A 21,778-nucleotide genomic window follows, 5' to 3' on the forward strand; every position below is an offset into this window, starting at 1 on the left:
TTTCTTTTTATTTACAAATTACCTTAGGACTTTTATGTTTTTTTTTTTTTAATTTCTGAGAGAGAAGCGGCATGAGCAGAGGAGGGTTAGAGAGAGGGAGACACAGAATCCAAAACAGGCTCCAGGCTCTGAGCTAGCTGTCAGCACAGAGCCCAACGCAGGGCTCGAACCCACGACTGTGAGATCATGACCTGAGCCAAAGTCGGACGCTTAACCAACTGAGTCACCCAGGCGCCCCACCTTAGGGGTTTTTGCTGTGTTTAATATTTGATTTGATCTACTAGTAGAATTCTTCTGTGTATGTTATTTCACTGCCATTAGTCAAAGTTTTTCTGACCATAACAAAAGAACAAGGTGGGTTTTTTTTTTAACACTGTTCCACAGGAAATAATTGCTTTAAATTTCAACAATTGAGGTACTTCGATGGCTCAGTCGGTTAAGTGTTTGACTTTTGATCTCAGCTCAGGTCTTGATATCAGGGTTGTGAGTTTAGGCCCTGCTTTGGGCTCCATCCTGGGCATGAAGGCTACCTTAAAAATATACAAATAAATTAATTAAATTAATCAAACACAGTTCAATAGTATATTTTTTGCATAGGTGCAGGCGATTTTTACCTGAAAACCATTGATTTCTATGTAAGAGGAAATTGGCCTCAACTTGATGAACTAATTACTATTTTGGTTTGAAAAGTTTAGTGTGTATTTCCCCTAAAAAACTTCATTCTAATTCAGATTTTATACCCACGAATTCAGATGTTACTATTCAAATCACTATTCAAAAATAATTATACAGTGGTAGTGCTTACAGAATCACTATATATATCCTTTGCTTATTTTCTGGGTTCAGTGTTCTTCCTAGCTATCATCTTCCTTTATTTCCTACCTTCTTCTTTGACCTTTGAATGTTAGGCATTCATTTGCACAATTCTTGACTGATCCTCTATATTTTTCTTCCATTACCTTGGCCACAGAAGGAGGTCTCATTATCACATTGCTTACAATAGCAGAAAAATAGAAACAACCCTTAATATCTAAAAGTAAAGAAATAGTTTAATTGTCATACATTCATATATGTTATGTTATAAATACCATGTGCCTGTTAAAAAATGTTATAAATGCCATGTGCTTGTTAAAAAATAGGTTATTCAGTTATTTGGAAAGACATAGAAAATTGTTAAATGAAAGTCTAGGTTGTGAACAGTATATTATGTATAGCACTTTTATATTGAAATATATTTGTGGATTAACTTATACATTAAGGGTGACCAATATTCATCAAAACGTTAATGTTGGGGGACCTGGGTGGCTCAGTTGGTTAAGCATGTAGCTCTTGCTTTCTGCTCAAGTCACAATCTCATAGTTTGTGAGATTGACCCCTGCCAGCAAGGAGACTACTTTGGGTTCTCTTTCTCCCTATCTCTCTGCCCCTCCTCAGCTTGTGCATGCATTCTCTCTCTCTCAAAATAAATAAATAAATATATATTTTTAAATGTTAGTGTTATCTCTGTGGTTGATTTTAAGTTTCTTCTTTTTTGGTTATCTGGGCTTTTTTTTGTTTTTTTAACTTTTTTTAATGTTTATTTTTGAGAGAGAGACAGAGCACATGTGAGGGAGGGGCAGAGAGAGAGGGAGACACAGAATCTGAAGCAGGCTCCAGGCTCTGAGCTATGAGCACAGAACCCGGCTCAGGGCTTGAACCCAATGAACTATGAGATCGTGATCTGACCGAAGTCAGATGCTCAACCGATTGAGCCACCCGGGTCCCCCTTTGTGCGTGCATGCATGCGTGCGTGTGTTTTCTGATCTATCTACAGTGAATCTGTATTATTGTATGAGACTGTTCCAGAATCTAGTTATTAGTGATATTATGTTGTTCAGAAATAAGTATTAATGGATAAAATTTTTTCATTTATTAACATGGTGTTATGATATAAACACAGAAATAACGAGTATTATTAACAAGGACTTCTTAAAAACTATGTTTCTAACAATGCAATACAACCTTATGTCCTCCTAATGTAATTTTACTGTTGTGGTTACAAAACATTAATTTCTTTTTTTAGATATGAAAATTTTGAGGATCCTATGGGAACTATTGATAAATTTCATTATGGTACTCACTATTCAAATTCTGCTGGGGTTATGCACTATCTTATTCGTACAGAACCATTCACCACCCTTCATATCCAGCTTCAGAGTGGAAGGTATGTTTTGGATAAATAAGCTGTTTTCTTAAGACTGCATGTTAGTGTTGAAAATTACTTGCCTTCATGTCATGTATTATATAGCAGGGCCTCATAGTTTTTATTCTCTGGTATAGATTTTGATTCATTTAATAGCCTCTAGATAAAAATAGCCAAACTAGTTTGAGAATGTGTTAGTCGAAAGTTCATAAATAATCTTTAAAGATAATTCCTTTTACTGTTATCTAGTGTACCTTTGCAATTCTTACTGGTTTTAGGAACCTGCCAGAGATGTAGAGTTTAAACTGATTTCAACCTAGACCCAAGATATTTGCCAGAGATTCAAACCTGACCAATACTAATGTAGTCCTCTTTAAAATACTTGTTAATCACAAAGATTACATTATTAGCAGTAACTCACACAGGTTTGTAATGCCATTGTATTATTTTACCTGTCAGAATTCTAACTTACTATGTTTCACAGTTTCATAATAATCCTAAAGAAGACAGGCTTCTTTATGAATCCTTGGTTTTCCAAAGTATCCTCTAGGTATCTCCCTGTTTATTCACATTTTGTCTCCGTATTGCCTTATTCTTTAGCATTACTACTTTGCCTTTCATACCCACCCAATCAAGCTATGTAAGCATTGCCTATTCTACTTTCTTTGTTTACAGTTTTTATCTCTCAAAATTAGCATTTGCCCCTATCTTTGTACAATAAACCTTGGCTTTCAAGAAGAGACTCTGTCCCCAGTATCATATTAACCATCTCCAAATGTTACATTAACCTTGATAACAGGTAATTTTCCCCATGTTAAAGTATAGCTGGGTCTTTTCAGCTTTTACTGATTTTATACATAAATTATTTTATTACAAAGCTTCAAAAATAGATTCTGTGCTTCAAAAGACACCATCAAGAAAGGAAAAGGACAACCCATTCAGGGGGAGAAAATATTTATAGATTGTGTATCTGATAAGGGACTTGTATCTAGAAGTATACAATGCAGTAATAAACAGACAAATGACCCAATTAAAAACTGAACAAAGGATCTGAATGGACATTTCTCCAAGGAAGATATACAAATGTACAAGAAACATATGAAAACATGCTCAATATCATTAGTCATCAGGGAAATCCAAATCAAAACCAAATTGAGATACCTCTCCACACCTACAGTTATGGCTGTAATAAAAAATACCTAGTGTTGATGAGCATTTTGAGAAATTGGAACCCTTATGTACCGCCTGTGGTGGAAATGTAAAATGATGCAATCTCTATGGAAAACAGTGTGACAGTTCTTCGAAGGGTTAAATATTACATTATCATATGACCTCATAGTTCCATTCCCAACCATACATCCAAAATAATTGAAGACATGTTCACACAGAAACTTATATACAAATGTACATAGCAGCATTATTTATAATAGCCAAAAACTAGAAACAACCCAAATGTGTATCAGCTGACAAAGCAATAAATAAAATGTGGTATATCTGTACAATGGAATATTATTTGGCCACAAGTGATAAAAAGAATGAAAGATTGATAACATGCTGTGTACGACATGGATGAACCTTGAAAACAGTATGCTAAATGAAATAAGCCAGACATAAAAAGTCATGTATTCTATGACTTATATGAGATATCCCAAATAGGCAAATTCATAGAGATAGAAAGTAGATTAGTAGTTGCCAGGGAGTGGGTATAGGGTAAATGGAGAGTGATTGTTAATAAATACAGGGTTTCTTTGGGAATGATGAAAATATTCTAAAATTGTAGTAATTATAGCCCAACTCAATATAATAAAACTGTTGAATTGTGAATTATACGTAAATTTTATCTCAGTAAAGCTGTACTCCCCCGCCCAAACAAAAAATTCTACCATTGAAACTATGTATTTCCTTGAATTTGAATACACCATCATTAGATTTTATTGATGACCCAATCATTAACCATAATTAAATTTAGAGTTCTGCTAAATTCAGCTACACCTCAAAACAAGATTGGTAGTCACAAAAAGAGTCAAGTTAGCCATCAGTGTCAGTAAGTCATTACTAAGTAAAGCCAGGAAAACAGTATCCAAGGAGATGAAACAGGAGTTTATGCTTTTTGTGAATAGAGAAAGTAAAATAAAATTGCAACTTGACTACCTGAGCTTTTTCCAACTACTATAGGCCTATGATGGAACTTAAAAATAAAAGTTAGGGGCACCTGGGTGGCTCAGTTGGCTGAGCGTCCGACATTGGCGCAGGTCGTGATCTCACAGTTCATGGGTTCGAGTCCCACATCAGGCTCTCTACTGTCAGCTCGGAGCTGTTTAGGATCCTCTGTTTCCTCCTCTCTCTACCCTTCTACTACTTATGTACTTTCTTGCAAAAATAAATAAACATTAAAATAAATAAAGTTAAAATAAGTTAATGGTATATGCAAATAAATATAAAAGCTTTAGCCACAAAACTTTTCCTTAACTCACCCTCTGGTTTTTCGCAGAAGAGTTTGTAAAGGTATTTATATACAGAGGATTAAATCAGCATTACTATGAATCTTGTTCATCATGTATATTAATAAAGATATTTAAACTCTGTTGTTTTAAGTTATCCGAATAACATTTATTCACTCCCTGTAATGAATTTACCTCAGCAAAAATTAGGCCTTTTTTAAAAGTCTCCTAGGTTTACATTTAATTTAATTATTTGAAAATTTTCTCTAGTGTGATTTGGTTTTCAACTACTTTGAGTAAGATGATACTTGTAATTAAAATTATAGTATTTAGTTCTTGGCAACAAAACTTGAAAGATTATCATAAGAAGGAGAGCAAATTGTGTTTTTAGACTTGAAGAAAAATATTAATAAAAGAGAAGCTCTGATCATTAGGAAATTTGAAGGCAGTTTAAGGTTTTATTTCATGGTTGTTGTTGCTCTCCTTCAGTATTCACTGTTGTCTTCCAATCTCCATGTGCAGGTTTGACTGCGCAGATCGACAATTCCATTCCATCCCTGCCACCTGGCAGGCTCTCATGGACAATCCATATGATGTGAAGGAACTTATTCCTGAATTCTTCTATTTCCCAGAGTTTTTGGAAAATCAAAATCGTAAGAAATAGATTAAAAATTTGCCTCAACAGATCCCAGTGGAGGATCTTGAAAAATACCTTTCTGGATATTTTTGTGAAATTCTGTAGATTATTTAAGATTATATTCATTCTGTGTGAGTACTCTTCAGTGATAGGGTTTAACGGATGCCCAGGTGTAGTCTTAACCTTTCCAGGGAAGTGCTATAGTGCACTATGACAAATCAAATTTGGGTTGGTAAGAAAATTTATCAGAGTACAGTGTTTACCAGAAAGGGAAAATGCCTTTGCTATTTCAGTCATATAGTTAGCCACTTAGGTTAAAACTGTTTGAGTTAGATAAGATGAAGATTTAGACCAGGGTTAGCAAACTCTAGGTCCGTGGGTTAAGTCCACAGGCACTCGTGTGTGTTTAAAGTTTTGTTAGAACACAGCCAAACCAGTTCATCTATATACAGATTGTCGCTGCTTTAGTAGCGTAACAGCAGATTTAAGTAGTTGCAACAGAAACCATGGGGCTCACAAATTAGAAAATATTTATTCTTTGATACTTTATAGAACAAGTTTGTAGACTCCTGGTTTAAAGCAGAAGAGAGGAGGCAAATTGAAAGTAATGACAGAGTGTAAATTACCACACTATTTGAAAAATCATGTTTTGAAGTAGAGAATTATGGAGCCAAATACAGTCTTTGAAAATACCTAAATACTTCTTCTGTGAAGTAGTTTGAGATTTATTTTTAAGCACAGTAAGGTAATGACAAGATTGTTACTACTGGTGTTTTTAAGGGAAATTGCAGTGTCAGAGGAACAATTTCAACTTCTTTTTTGTCACCTAATGTGTAATGTTAATATTTGACCCTTTGCTTCTTGAGTAGAATTATTTGCCATTTTAGGGATTGCATATCCAGGGCTTTGTGTCCTCTGATCATGCACTCTGGGACATACTGTTGGTGTCTGATTTCTCAGAGTAAGGCAGTTAAAATTAGTCACTTTCAGAAAATCAACAGAGTTTGTTGATGGACTCTGATTCTAGACTCTTAACCATAGGGAGCCTTCAAAGTGGGGTATTTGCACTAGGAGGGCTGAGGAGATTAAATTTGATGCAGAAGTTAATATACTCTTAACTCAGCTTGACAATTTCTGATGTGCACTAGACCAAAGTTGCTATCTTGCACGACTATACTACTGGCCTCCTTTTCTAACTGTATATCGCTTTGTTTGAAATGAGCTGGGTGGGTAAAAGCAAAGCACATTAGTTAGAATGTCAACAAATAATATTAATTAGTAAAACAAATATTAGGAAAGCCAACTCAGAATTGTACAAGCAAGAGAATTTTAGTATTTTCCGCTATAAAACCCCCAAGGTATGATGGTGTTCAGGTAGCTTTTAACATCATTATCAAAGCCAAGATCTTCCTGTATTTTCATTCTGCTTTTCTGAGTGTTTTGACTCTCCTTGGCTAGTCTGTCTTATGCCTACAAATGACAGAAACATTTCTAGGCATCGTAGGCAGATACAACAAAAGTGTATTGTTAATGTTTTGTGTCATTTCTTAAAGGGATAAATTCTTTCTCATAGCCTCTCCCTATTGTCCAGAGCTGGCTTGTATACCAACCCCTACACCAGTCAACCTGCTATAGGCATAAAATATAGGGCAAAGATGGATACTTGAATAAAATCAAGATTCTGTTACCAAATAAGTAGGAATGGTTAGCACATTGGCAACAATGTCTGCTACACAGTAATTGGGTTAAGAAAGTGTTCACAAAGCCACAGGCCCTGTGCATCCTGTCATTCTGTGACATTCAAACCTCTCTCCAGCTTTGGAACACACTGATATTTTAAGGCAGCTTTTTTTATGAATGTCTTTTATCTTAATACTTTTCTTTCCTCATTATATAAACCAGAAAACTTCACCTTTGGGACAGTACTGCATTTAACTATATGAGCAAATCTTTATGATGTCAATATCTACTTAGAATAGTGGTATATAAATATATTTTTTTTTTCATATGACAAAACATTTCCATTGAGTGAATTTAAAGTATAAGTTACATCAGAAAAGTTCTAAGGAGCTGTATTTTGTAAATTAATCATTAGAAGCCCTGTATTAATTAATTTTAATGTGGGGCGCCTGGGTGGCTTAGTCGGTTGGGCGTCCGACTTTCACTTAGGTCATGATCTCGCGATTCGTGGGTTCGAGCCCCGCATCGGGCTCTGTGCTGACTGCCAGCTCAGAGCCTGGAGCCTGTTTCAGTCTGTGACTCCCTCTCTCTCTGACCCTCCCCCGCTCACGCTGTCTCTCTCTCTCTCCTGGAAATAAATAAAACATTTAAAAAAAATTAATTTTAATGTAATAAGAATGCTGAATATTATATTTTTGTTCAGTTTAAGGTTTTGGTCATATCTATAGTTTTCCCCACTTCTCAAATTAATTACTTTTCTGATTTACCTTATAGTAACTAATTTAAACCTAATTATTACCTTGTAATAATGAATTTAATTCTATTTTCATTTACCTTTTTAATCAACTGATAAAATACATTTCAGTATGATAAGAATTATTTTTACCTGTTAAGTAAACTTAGATCAAGAGAAGGGAGCTTGGTTCTCACCTTTTACTCTTAATTAAAGAAGAAAAAAGCCTTAGTTTTGCTACTAAAGATTTTGCCCTCATATTTGCTTTACTTGATTTGTTTAAATCTAAATGAATTGATACTTATTTTTCATTTGTCTTAGACTTTAACTTGGGTTGTCTACAAGTTTCCAAAGATATAGTAAATGATGTCATTCTCCCCAAATGGGCTAAGTCAGCCGAAGATTTCATCTATAAACACAGGAAAGCTCTGGTACGATCTTTGTGTTTAGTATTAGACAGATTGCTAAGATAACAGTCTAACAGTCAGAGAAAGTATATCTGACTGTTAATTATTTTTCTAGATTAACTTGTTATCTATTATATATGCTATTGTAGAAAGCATAATGTATTAATTTCTTTTGAGATTATGAATTTTCTGATACATTGAGAATATAGTACAGTCCAATGAATGTATAGCAAAAAAAAAAAAAAAGATTCAATTCTATAAGGTACCTGTTATATTTTAAACTATTCTAATGACCAAGTGGATGTAGTTTGGTGTTTTGTTTCAAATCTAACAAGGATGAACATATTTTTGTGTTCTCTGAAGAGTTTCAGTAAGTTTTTAATATAACTGCTAAATCCTAAATGTCACTGTAAAAAGTCATCATTTTTAGCTGAATTTCCAGCTTAGAATTAAAGGAGTAGTGAGAGTTAAGCACTAATAATTGTGTCATTTTGTAAATGATGTGTTTTTTTTCCCTTCCAATAGTCCACTTAGTGCTCTATCTAAACTGAAATGTTTCAGACTATGAAACTAATAAGGCCAGTACTTGGAAACGTTCCTTGTCCTTAGTATACAATATGTCAAATTTATAAAATTCACTAACATTATGTATGAATCAGGAATTGGGGAAAAAAAAACTAAACAACTCTGAGAAATAATCTCTTACTTACTAGCTAGCCAGGAACTTCTCAGATGTATTCCTCTATAATATCTATGACATGAAGTACGGGTCCAGGATTTTAAGAAGACATGCTACTTATATTAATATATTAGAAGCCTGTGTTTCAGTTATATATTGCTGTGCAACAAACTCTCCAAAATTTAGTAGCTTAAAATATAGCCATTTTGTTACCTCTCACAGTTCTATGAGTTGGCTGGTCTCAGTTGGGCAATTCTCATCTTGAGGTTCTCATGCCCTTGTAGTTATATAGCAGTTGAGGATGTGGTTATCTGGACTCTGCATTTAGACACTGGAATGCTGGACTTTTCTCTCCATATATTCTCAAGATATCTCCTCTTCCTGTAGTGTCTCCAGCTAGGCAGCCAGACATCTACATGTCCACAGGAAAGAGTGCAAAATTGGAAGCGTCCACCATTTCTTAAAGCTTAAAGCTGTGAACTTTCACAACACTTCTGTCACCCTGTCAGAATTAAACAGTAATAGTATCAGTACAGATTGAAGAGGAGGGAAAGTAGGGCTAACCTGTTAAGCATCTGACTTCAGCTCAGGTCATGATCTCACAGTTTATGAGTCAAGTCCCACATGGGGTGAGCACAAGCCCCACTTCCTGTGAGTCTTGTGCCTCTCTCTCTCTTTCTCTCTCTCTCTCTCTCTCTCTCTCTCTCTCTCCCTACCCCCTCACTTGTACCCTCTCACTCTCTTAAAAAGAAAAAGCCAAGGAAAGTAAACTCCATTTCACAATAGCAAGAGGGAAAAAGAATTTACAGCCATCTTTAATCCACCACACACAGTCTGTCCTCTGACTACAAATTATTTGCATTCCTCCTATGTGCAAAATGTACATACTTCCTCATAAGAATCTCCCAAAGTCTCATGTCAGAGATCTACAATCTTTTTCTATAAAAAAGGAACAGACAGTAAATATTTTTGCTGGCTTTAACGTCTGTGGCAAAATTCTGCCACTATGGTGCAAAAGAAATTAGACATGGCTATGTTCTAATACTCTACAAATTTTGAGCTAGTAAAACTTGGCCCACATGCAGTATGTAGTTTGCTGATCCCTGCATTAAAGCGTAAGGTCTGAAGTCCAGAATCTTGTTAGTAATCGAAATCAAATCTATTTGTGCACAAAACTACTCAGATGTGTCTCCACTTGCATCTGAAGACTGTGGAATAAAGAAACAGGTTATATGCTCCCACATAACAACACTGGTGTGATAAGGACAGAAGAACTATCATAACACTCCCATTCAAAAGGGAGATTAAAAAGAGCGTCTGACTGACTCAGTTGGTAGAGCATGAGATTCTTGATCATGAGGTTGTGAGTTTGAGCCCCATGTGGGACAAATAATTTAATTTCAAAAAGGGTGGGAGAGAGAAGAATAAAAGGTACGTAACAGTAACTGGTTTATAGCAATTCAAAATTCCAGCAGGAACATGCTTCCAGTTCCTTTACTAGGGCCCAGGGCTATTCCAGTGGTTCTCCATGACTGTTTTGTTTTACCCTTTGGCTTTTAGCTTCTTACTTTGAGTCATTCTTTTACCTCAGGAAAAAAAAAAAAAAAAAAAAGTTGCACAAGTATCTTTGTCAGCCTCTTACCTAACCATAGTAAATTGAAAGTCAAGGTCTCTCATCTTTTTTTTAACAGTTTCTACTTACCTCAGTCTGAACTAATATAATTTCTTCTAAAATTTTATGGGTTCCTTATGCATCAGTTTTATTGGGCAAAAACCATTTCACATTATTTTAGAATACAATCCCTTATTTCCTTTGGGCCGAGCTGGACTCTAATGTGGAAAAATACCCTTAAGATTCTTAAGATATTCTTTTTTCTAGTTGAGTGGGTCTGTGTGGCACAACCTAAAATCTTTGAGATGTGAACAGATTGCTTAACAGCCACACTCTTGAACCACACTTTCACCTGAGGCCATATTTTATAGCCTACGCTCTGATTTGATCATTGACCTTGGCCATTTCTCACTTTGAGAGTCTTTGCTCTCTAGTATCCTGAAATGAAATAATTTTATTTGGAACCCAGCAAGACCTTCTCCTTTATATATTTTTTAAAACTATGCTTAAAACCCGAATAGTTCTTTTTTTGAACTCATCTTATTCCTCCCACACTTTATCACAGGCAGCTAAAAGAACCAAATTATCAGTTAAAAACGTTCTGCCTGAAAATCTCTTTCCATACAACACCCAGGTACTCAGCACAACAAGTGCACTCTTTAATTCCCATCACCTATTTAACCCATCCCTCCACCCATTGTATGGAAGTGTTGAATCACTATATTGTATACCAGAATCTAATATTATACTTTATGTTACCCAACTGGAATTAAAATAGAAACTTAAAAAAAAATCTCTATCCCCAGATTCATGAGTTGATTAGGTTCTCTTTCTCTCTTTCATGGAACTAAACTTGAGCCCCCTTTCCTCCTGTTTCCAATAATAATTGTCATATTGTCTTTCAAACTATCACTAACAAGCTTCAGGAGGTCCTTCAAGCCTCTCTGCCTGCCACCTGGTTCCACCTTTTTTGTGAGGTGGTATCAGGTTGAGTAGGTTGGAGGGGGTGATTTTCAGCCATCTTTAATCTACCCCAACTGGTTTATTTCTTTGAAGTGAGTTTCTAGATGGCTGTCAATGGAAATTTCACAAGAAAGATAAAGCCATTAAGCCATCATTAAGTTTTTTGTTACTGATATTTAAGCTATTAGAATATTTGAGTTATCTTCTTTAGCCATAGTTAAGAGATGTTTTATATTATTAAATATTAATAAATGTTTACATTATACTAGATAGAATATATGCAAAATATGTAGTATATACTGATTAAATGTTTAACATGATTTTGATATAATTTTATTTACAGTTGTAAGATTTATGTATAGAAATGTTTGATATTCTCTAACTTTTTTAAAGGATCCATATTTACATTGTTGTTGGAAGGTGTCTTTATTAATTACTTATTCTTTTTCTAGGAGTCTGAATATGTTTCTGCTCATCTTCATGAATGGATAGATCTGATTTTTGGCTATAAACAGAGGGGTCCAGCTGCAGTTGAAGCACTTAATGTTTTCTATTATTGTAGTTATGAAGGTATAGCCTATATACTTTTTATCTTGCATTATGTTATTGTAAGATATTATTTAATAGGTGGTTATACATGTTGTTTTGGACATGAGAGGAAGTTCAAATGATCTTTTCTCTTTGAAAGATCGAGAGGTGTGTATGTATATGTGTGTTTTAATTTTTTTTTTTTGATGTTTATTTATTTTTGAGAGACAGACCCAGCATGAGCAGGAGAGGGGCAGAGAGAGGGGGAGACACAGAATCAGGAGCAGGCTCCAGGTTTTGAGCTGTCAGCACAGAGCCTGACATGGAGCTTGAACTCACAAACTGCTGAGCTGAAGTTGGACACTTAACTGACTGAGCCATCCCAGTGCCCCTGATGTGTGTGTGTTTTTTTTAAATAGTAGTTAAGAGTATATGTGCAGATCTTCACTTTGCAAAGCAAAGGAAAGCATCAATAAAACAAAAAGGCAACCTGCTTAGTGGGAAAAGATATTTGCAAATGATTTATCTGATAAGAGGTTAATATCAAAAATATATAAAGAATTTATACAACTCTGGGCACCTGGATGGCTCAGTTGGTTAAGCATCCAACTCTTGATACTGGCTCAAGTTGTGATTTCCCAGTCATGAGATCAAGCCCTGCGTAGGTCTTTACGCTGGGCATGAGCCACTTAGGATTTTCTCTCTCTCTTTCTCTCTCTCTCTCTGCCCTTCCCCTGCTTGCTTGCTCATTCATGTGCACATTCTCTCTCTCTCAAAATAAATAAACTTAAAAAAGAAAAAATTTATACAACTTAACACCAAAAAAACAAATAATGCATTTTTACAATGGGCAGAGAACCTGAATAGACCTTTTTCCAAAGACATACAGATGGCCAACAGACACATGAAAAGATGCTCAGTATCACTCATCGTCGGGGAAATACAAATCAAAACCATAGTGAGATATAACCTTATAACTGTCATAATGGCTAAAATAAAAAACATAAATAACAAATGTTAGTAAGGATGTAGAGAAAAAGGAACCCTTGTTCACTGTTGGTGCAAATGCAAATGAGTGCAGCCACTGTGGAAAACAATATAGAAGTTCTTCAAAAAATTAAAGATAGAAGTACCCTATGATCCAATAATTCTACTACTGGATATTTACCCAAAGAATAGGAAAATACTAATTGAAAATATCTTTGCACCCTAATGGTTATGGTAGCATTATATACAATAGCCAAGATATGAAAGCAACTGGCGTCCATTGATAGATGAGTGGATAAAGAAGATGTACTATATGTATGTGTATATATACTGTATATATGGACTATATGCAGTATTACTCAGCCATAAAAAAGAATGAAATCTTGCCATTTGTAACAACATGGATGGACTTAGAGAATGTAATGCTAAGTGAAATAAGCCAGTCAGAGAAAGACAGATACCATGATTTCACTCATATGTGGAATTTAAGAAACAAAACAAACAAGCAAAGTGAGAGGCAAACCAAGAAACAGACTCTTAACTACAGAGAATAAAAATGGTTACCAGAGGGGAGGTGTGTGTGGGAATGGGTGAAATAGGTGATGGGATTAAGAAGTGCACATGTGTTGAGCACCATGTAATGCATGGAATTGTTGAATCACTATATTGTATACTTGAAACTAATATTACATTGTATGTTAACTAACTGGAATGTAAATAAAACTTAAAAAAAAAACTGTTAGCATTAAAAAATGATGTGAATAATTTCTAAAAAAACAAAAGAGAGAAAACAAATGAACAAAGGAAAAAGACAAAAAGACTCTAAATACAAAGAACAAACTGGTTGCCAAAGGGGGAGATAGGTGTGGGAAGGGGGAAATAGATAAAAGGGATCTTTTAAATTTCTTAATTTAAATTTAAAGGGGATCTTTAAAAAATCTTAAAAAATTTCCAAGAGAAATTTTTATGGACTGCCAGTTAACTTTTGTTTGAAATATTTTTATTCTAAATAAGGGACAGAATTTTTTTTAATGTTTTTATTTGTTTCTGAGAGAGAGAAAGACGGCATGAGCAGGGGTGGGTCAGAGAGAGAGGGAGATACAGAACATGAAGCAGGCTCCAGGCTCTGAGCTAGCTGTCAGCACAGAGCCCGATGTGGGGCTCGAACCCATGAACCGTAAGATCATGACCTGAGCCGAAGGTGGATGCTTAACTAACTGAGCCACCCAGGTGCCCCTAGAATTTTGTTTTTTAAGAGAGAACACAAGGTGGGGGGGAGAGAGAGGGAATCATCTCATGCAGGCTCCATGCTGAGTGTGGAGCCCAGCATTGGCCTTGATCCCATGACCCTGGGATCATGACCTGAGCAGAAATCAAGAGTTGGACACTCAACCAACTGAGCCACCCAGGTGCTACTCCCCCCCCAACTTTTTTTTGGTTAGAGAATAATGGATAGAACTTATTTTTATACATGTTTAATATTTGAAGTTTCACTGTTTTTTAAAAAAATGACCTCTCACAATATTCTTATAAATTGAAGAATGGAATAATATTTTGTTGAAAATATACTAATTAGTCCCCAGTATATTTATCAGTTGTGTGACTTGCTGAACTGTTTTCACTCTGTAGTGAGTTGACTTTTCCTTGTTTTAGGAGCTGTGGATCTAGATGCCTTAACAGATGAAAAGGAAAGAAAAGCCTTAGAAGGGATGATTAATAATTTTGGGCAAACACCTTGTCAGCTGTTAAAGGTAAATCATAAAAGTTACTGATTAAATAAGTCTAGAATTTAATTGCTGAAGAGCAGTACTACTAGTGTTTCTAAGTAATTTAATGATTTAAAACTTCATCTCTCAGAATTATTTAGAATTTGACAAAAATTATACTGTCATTATATTATTAAAAAATTAATAGATTTAAATGATTGTTCCTATTTTGAAATAACAAAATCTTGTAGTCAAAATCCCCATATGTAGTCAATAACTTTTAAGTCACAGAGGAGTTCTATTTACTCAGAAAGCCAACCACTTTATTTTGTTTACATGACTAAAATGTGACTGGAGCAGGATTTGAACGCATTACTGTCTAACTCAAAAGCCTTTTTACTATATCACGTCTCCTCTGAATAATAGCCATAATCCCCCTTATTGAACTAGATCACTTTCCACATTCTATGGACTATTATATATATATAATATATATATTATATATATTATATGTATATACACACACATATATATATCCTAATTATGACATTTTCTGCCTTAGTTGTATATTTATGCATTTGCCTCACTTTATTATAAATATGTTACAGGCAGCAGCCTTCTCTTAATCATTTTATATCTTTCTTGCATATAGTATGTGTGCAATAAATGTGAATTGCTGTCTCCATAGCTGTTACAGCAAGAGTAGATCTAAACTCTGGCTTATAGATATTCTGTACTTCTGTTAAATCACTTATCACACCAAGCTTTGTAATTGCTACTATTCCTTAGCAGAGTTTATTTAAAGCCTGCAACATTGGTTTTTCACAAAATAGCCATATTGAAAATCAGTGCTTTATCCCTATCTGCTGATAGGATGCAAAACTAACAGAAGACAGTAGAACACTTTATTGAGTTTTGAAATAGATTCTGTAATATTTTTGTACCAGCTGTACCTTTCTTTTTTTTTATAAAATTAGTGCTAGTTTTTATTACCATAAAAAAATGGCAGAAAAACCAACTTTTGATTTAAAACAACGTGAATAAGGAATGCCGGAGGGCTCAGTCACTTAAGTGTCCGTCTCTTGATTTTGGCTCAGGTCATTCATGACCTTGTGTTTTGGGAGTTCAATCCCTGCATTGGGCTCTGTGCTGAAGGTGCAGGGCCTGCTTGGGATTCTCTCTCCCCACAGTCTTTCTGTCCCTCCCACCCTTGCACTATCTCTATCAAAATAAATAAATAAACATTAAAAAAACTTTTAATAATAAAATAAATAATACATGGATTGAGAGCTAATTGAGTACTATTGAAGTCCTTATAGCTATCATATTATTTTCTGTAATTCAATATATTTTGTGACAGAGGTAGAAAAATCCCCTTTAGATGGAATTCTCTTCCGCATTTTAACTATGCCTTTTGCACGTTAATTTGATTTGCCATTTACTTCTTATTTATAAACGTAACACCGTTCTATCTCTGACATTAAAGTTAAGGAGAATAATTTATTTGAAAATAAATGTAGCAATATTGACAATAGGATTCTGATAGTACTGACTATCTTATTTCAGGAAATAAGGATTCACACATGTAAATTTTGATTTCTGACTAGTTCATTTAATTTTACCAAATACTTATTAAGCCTCTGTCATAGTCAATGTACTATAACAGGTGTCGAAAATTCAAAAATGAATAAGACTTGTTTTTTGACTTTAAGACACCTATTCCTGGGGCACCTGGGTGGCTCAGTTGACTAAGTGTGTGACTTCGGCTCAGGTCATGATCTCACGGTTCATGAGTTTGAGCCCCACGTTAGATTCTGCTGTCAGTGCAGAGCTTCCTTCAGATCTTCTGTCCCTCTCTATATTTGCCCCTTCTCTGCTGGTTTTCTCTCTGTCTCTCAAAAATGAGTAAATAAACTTTAAAAATTATAAAAAACTTTTTTAAAGACCCCTGTTACCTAGGGGTCTGGCTGGCTCTGTCAGTCAAACATGCAACTTTTGATTTTGGGATTGTGAGTACAACCCCATGTTGAGTGTAGAGATTGTTTAAAGAAATAAAATCTTAAAATTAAAAAAAAAAAGATATCTATTGACTAGTTGGAAAAGATAGACCATAAACAACTATGTAATCCAATTTAGAAATAAGTACTAAATAAAATACCAAACAAAGTAATATGCTGGTGAAGATGATAAAAGAGAATAATTAATTCTGGCTTAGGAATTCAAGACAGACATCAGTAAGTTTTCTCTAGAAATTTAGAAGTAGGGTTTCTTTGGAAATGAAAAGAGTAGCAACTCTGCTGAGGGAGTAGTCTGAGCAATGGCCTAGAATTGTCAACAGTGCATGGTATGTAATCTGTTGTAACTAGAGCCCAGTATTTGTCTTAATATAATTTAGAATTATTTTTTCTTAAAATTATTTTGAAGGAACCACATCCTCCTAGATTGTCAGCAGAAGAAGCACTGCAGAAGCAGACCAAAACAGACACTTCAACCCTGAACCTATTTCAACACCTCTCCGAACTCAAGTCATTTTTTATAGAGGTAATATAAGCTTGGTAATATCAAAGTGTTTTCTCTATGAATTCTATACACCTCAATGCTCCTTTTATTCTCTATAGGGAGGGGTGTCATAAATAGTCCAATATCATAAATAATGTTGCAATAATATGTTCTTGGATTTTTAAAACAATCTTATTTATTTATTAATTATTTTTTTTAATGTATTTATTTTGAGAGAGAGAGAGATTCCCAGGCAGGCTTTGCACCATCAGTGCAGAGCCTGATGCAGGCTTCTAACTCCACAAACCATGAGATCATGACCTGAGCTGAAATCAAGAGTCAGATGCTTAACCAACTGAGCCACCCAGGCACCCTGGATTCTTAAAACAATCTTATTGGAAGTTTTGTTTACTGCTTAGTGGTAGTCTAGCTTTCTTTTATTTCACATTTTCTTTACAAGGAAGAATGAATCATTTGATTTAAGTTGTTTTTTATGACAGCTGAGAATATATGTAGAAGGTGTGTGAAATAACTCCTGATTACAATGTCTGCTTATAAAATATGGCCCAATAAGTCAAATTGTTAATTACTAATGTCAAAATAAAACAAGATAGTTAATGCTGTAATTGAAAGAGTACTTTTTTTTAAATGTTTTATTTATTTCTGAGAGAGAGAGAGACAGCGTGAGCAGGGAAGGGTCAGAGAGAGGAGGAGACACAGAATCTGAAAGAGGCTCCAGGCTCTGAGCTAGCTATCAACACAGAGCCTGATGCAGGGCTCGAACCCACGAACCATGAGATCATGACCTGAGCTGAAGTTGGACGCTAAACTGACTGAGCCACCCAGGCGTCCCTGAAAGAGTACTTTAAGTTCAAATGTTTAAATATACACATTGAATTACCCAGCATGATTCAGAATATGAATGCATTTATACCTATGAATTTGATTAGGACAGATCATATTAGCTCTTGGCAAGAAGAAAAGATGATGATAAAACGTTATTAAGAAGGAATGCCTGGGTGGCACAGTCAGTTAAGCATCCAATTCTTGATTTCAGCTGTAGTTGTGATCTCACAGTTATGAGATCTCACATCTGGCTCCATGTTGGGCAGGAAGCCTGCTTGGGATTCTCTCTGTCCCTCATTCTCTGCTCCTCCCCCACACGTGTGTGTGTGTGTGTGTGTCTCTCTCTCTCTCTCTCTCTCTCTCTCAAAAAGAAAATGTTATTAAAAATAGTTTTTGGGGAAAAAAGAATAGTTTGGAGATACATGGAACAAGCAATAATTTATGCAATACAATTGAGATTGGTAAACTTTTCTTAATTTAACCAGATAGGAAATAATTTTGGACTTTGTAGTCCAAAGTCAAAATCAAGAATATTATGTAGGTACACAATAACCATTTAAAATATAACCATTTAAAAATTAAAAACCATTCTTAGCTTACTCACAGCCTATAAAACAGGTGGTAGGCAGGACTTATTACCGCAGGCCTAGTTTGTCAAACCCTGCACTAGAGCATCATTAAAATGTGTTTCTTAGGTTCAGTACCATGGGAAATCTTTACAGAATTCTTTGATAATTTGATATAAAAAGTTTTAAGAAGTTTCTTATAGTTAGCTTTATACTGAATTTTACTCAAATGAACAATGTAGTAAGCTCTACAGTATTTTAATGTAAATGTTTTAACATATCTATGAAAGCACTTCATAGTTAATCCTTGTCACTTTTTTCTTAGATTCATGTTTAGTGAGATAGTTATTTAGTGTTTAATAATACAAACCCCCCAGAATCAGTTGTTTTCCCAAAGTATCTAAGTCAGTTGCTTTGAATTTAGCATACATAGAAACAGTGATTAGAAATGATGAGTGATTTGGGGCACCTGGCTGGTTCATTTGGGGGGGGCATGGGACTCTTGATTTTGGGGTCGTGAGTTCAGGTCTCACACTGGGAGCTTACTAAAAAAAAGAAATGATGAATAATTCCCAGATGTGTTCTGGGTCCTGAAGATCACCCTCAAGTTTGGTGATTTTCTAGAAAGACTCACAGGATTTAATGTATCATTGTACTCACAACTAAAATATATTACAGTGAAAGGGTACAAAACAACATCAATGAAGGGGAAAGGCATATAGGGTGGTATACAGGGGACACCAGGTGAAAGCATCCAAGAATTAATCGTCTCCCAGTGGAGTCACAAAAGATGTGCTTAATTCTACCAGTAATGAAATGTGAAAACACAAATTTGTCCACCTGGAAAATGCATTAGAGGCTCAACACCCAGGGTGGGTGTTGTGTTTTGTTCTGTTTTGTTTTAGATTTTACTTTTAAGTAACCTCTTAACACCCATTGTGTGACGAATTCACAGGTGCGAGATCAAGAGTCACATGCTCTACCAACTGAACCAGCCAGGCACCCCAACTCCCAGGGTTTTTATTGGAGCAACCTTTGCCTAGCACATGCTAAAATTTTAGACCCCAAGTACAAAAGCACATCTTCAGTATAAACCATATTGTTTGCACAGATAATCTAGGAATAGTGAGCCACTTTTATCATTGAGGACAAGTTTTATATCAGTATAAGAAACTGCCCACTAAGTTCCCAGATACCAGCCAAGGGCCAACCTTACAAGCAGGCCTTCCTAAGGAGAGCTGTCTCAGGGTGCCTGGGTGGCTCAGTTGGTTAAGTGTCCCAACTTCGGCTCAGATCATGATCTCGAGGTTCGTAAGTTTGAGCCCCACATCAGTCTCTGTGATGACAGCTCAGAGCCTGGAACCTGCTTCAGATTCTGTGTCTCCCTCTTTCTCTGCCCCTTCCCCATTAGTGCTCGCTCGCTCTCTCTCTCTCTCAAGAATAAACATAAAAAAAATAATAAAGGAGGGGCGCCTGGGTGGCTCATTCAGTTAAGCGTCCGACTTCAGCTCAGGTCATGATCTCATGGTTCGTGGGTTCAAGCCCTGCATCAGGCTCTGTGCTGACAGCTAGCTCAGAGCCTGGAGCCTGTTTCAGATTCTGTATCTCCCCCTCTCTCTGACCCTCCCCTGCTCACGGTTTCTCTCTCTCTCAGAAATAAATAAAACATTAAAATAATAATAATAAAGGAGAGCTGTCTCAATCCTGCTGTGTTAACTCTTTACTGCACATAGGGCAATCCATAAAACCCTATTGAACCCATAATCTGATGGACATGTAATACTATATTTATTATGCAATGGTGATAAAATGATTTCACCGTGTCTAATCATTTGTAACTTTGTTTTTAATTCCAAATTTCATTTGCAACTACAGTGACATTTATCCCTCTCTACCCACTGTGTCACAGGGTAGCTATCTTCAGGACCAGTATCTGGAGCAGGATAAAGAACACAGTAGATATCCTTGGGTACTAATAATTCGTTAATCCCTTATCATCACCATAGGAGAAGTTATTTCCCCACTTACTTATATGAAACAAGAAGGTCTCTCAGTAGGTCATCTCTTCCTAGTTAAAATGGTGAAGAAAGCAGAGGTAACAGTGAAAGCCAGGGCCTAATGGATTTCTTCAGACACCATTTTCATTTTCACTTGTTCATTTTATTTATTTTTCTTAAATAGTTTATTGTCAAGTTGGTTTCCATATAACACCCAGTGCTCATCCCCACAAGTGCCCTCCTCCATGCCCATCACCCCCCTTCCCCTCTCCCCCACTCCCATCAGTCCTCAGTTTGTTCTCAGCATTCAAGAGTCTTTCATGATTTGCCTCCCTCCCTCTCCCCAACTATTTCCCTCCTTCTTCTCTCCCATGGTCCATTAAGTTCCTCCTAATCCACCTGTATGTGCAAACATATGGTATCTGTCCTTCTCTGCCTGACTTCTTTCGCTCAGCATAATACCGTTAGGTCCATCCATGTTGCTGCACATGGACAGATTTCACTCTTTCTCATTGCCACGTAGTATTCCATCGTATAGATAAACCACATCTTCTTGATCCAATGGTCAGTTGACAGACACTTAGGCTCTTTCCATGTTTTGGCTATTGTTGAGAGTGCTGCTATGAACATTGGGGTCTGTGTGCCCCTATGCATCAGCACTCCTGTATCCCTTGGGTAAATTCCTAGCAGTGCTATTGCTGGGTCATAAGGGAGTTCTATTGTTAGTTTTTTGAGGAACCTCCACACTGTTTTCCAGAGGGGCTGCACCAGCTTACATTCCCACCAACGGTGTAGGAGGGTGCCCATTTCTCCACATCCTCATCAGAATCTAGAGTCTCCTGATTTGTTCATTTTTCATTTATGCTTGTTCAAATGTAGGTTATTTTCTTGATTCACAGACAGAAAAGATGGGCATTAACGTTTTTATAGTTTATCATTGATTATTCATATGAGGCTCTTAGAATAGCACCTGGTGTGTAGTATATACCCAATAATATTAGGTTATAATTTACCTAATAAATGTTAGGTGTAACTTATGAACTACTGTCACATCACAAAACTTAGTTCAAATCATTGTTCCCTTTCACATTATAGTAAGATAATGCCAGTTGTTTTCTAAAAACTCTTTATTTTCTGGTCCTATTGTTACAGTTTTCAGGGATTGCCTCAATTAATGGAATAGATCTGTGTTTTGAAAGTTAAACCCAAAAGGAAATTCTATAAAATATAATAGTTGTCTCATTTGACTTATGTGAGCAATGTACTCTTATATGGTCTATATTTTCTACGTTATATTAATGTCAGTATGGCAAGG

At 35.7% G+C, this 21,778-nt stretch overlaps 1 protein-coding gene across 8 annotated transcripts in view; it reads left to right on the top strand.

Annotated features, from left to right (window-relative positions):
* Nucleotides 1–21,778, top strand: part of NBEAL1 (neurobeachin like 1) — a 182,524-nt gene that overhangs the window by 130,271 nt on the left and 30,475 nt on the right. For all 8 annotated transcript variants that reach the window (XM_039222592.1, XM_039222591.1, XM_039222589.1 and 5 more), the window contains 6 exons: nt 2,063–2,203; nt 5,146–5,276; nt 7,995–8,104; nt 11,787–11,904; nt 14,503–14,600; nt 16,980–17,096. In XM_039222592.1, coding sequence (XP_039078523.1) covers nt 2,063–2,203; nt 5,146–5,276; nt 7,995–8,104; nt 11,787–11,904; nt 14,503–14,600; nt 16,980–17,096 — 715 coding nt within the window. The remainder of the gene's footprint in view (nt 1–2,062; nt 2,204–5,145; nt 5,277–7,994; nt 8,105–11,786; nt 11,905–14,502; nt 14,601–16,979; nt 17,097–21,778) is intronic.

This window comes from Hyaena hyaena, unplaced genomic scaffold, assembly GCF_003009895.1.
Source record: "Hyaena hyaena isolate Hyena2069 unplaced genomic scaffold, ASM300989v1 scaffold_1166, whole genome shotgun sequence".
In the NCBI taxonomy this organism is placed as follows: domain Eukaryota; kingdom Metazoa; phylum Chordata; class Mammalia; order Carnivora; family Hyaenidae; genus Hyaena; species Hyaena hyaena.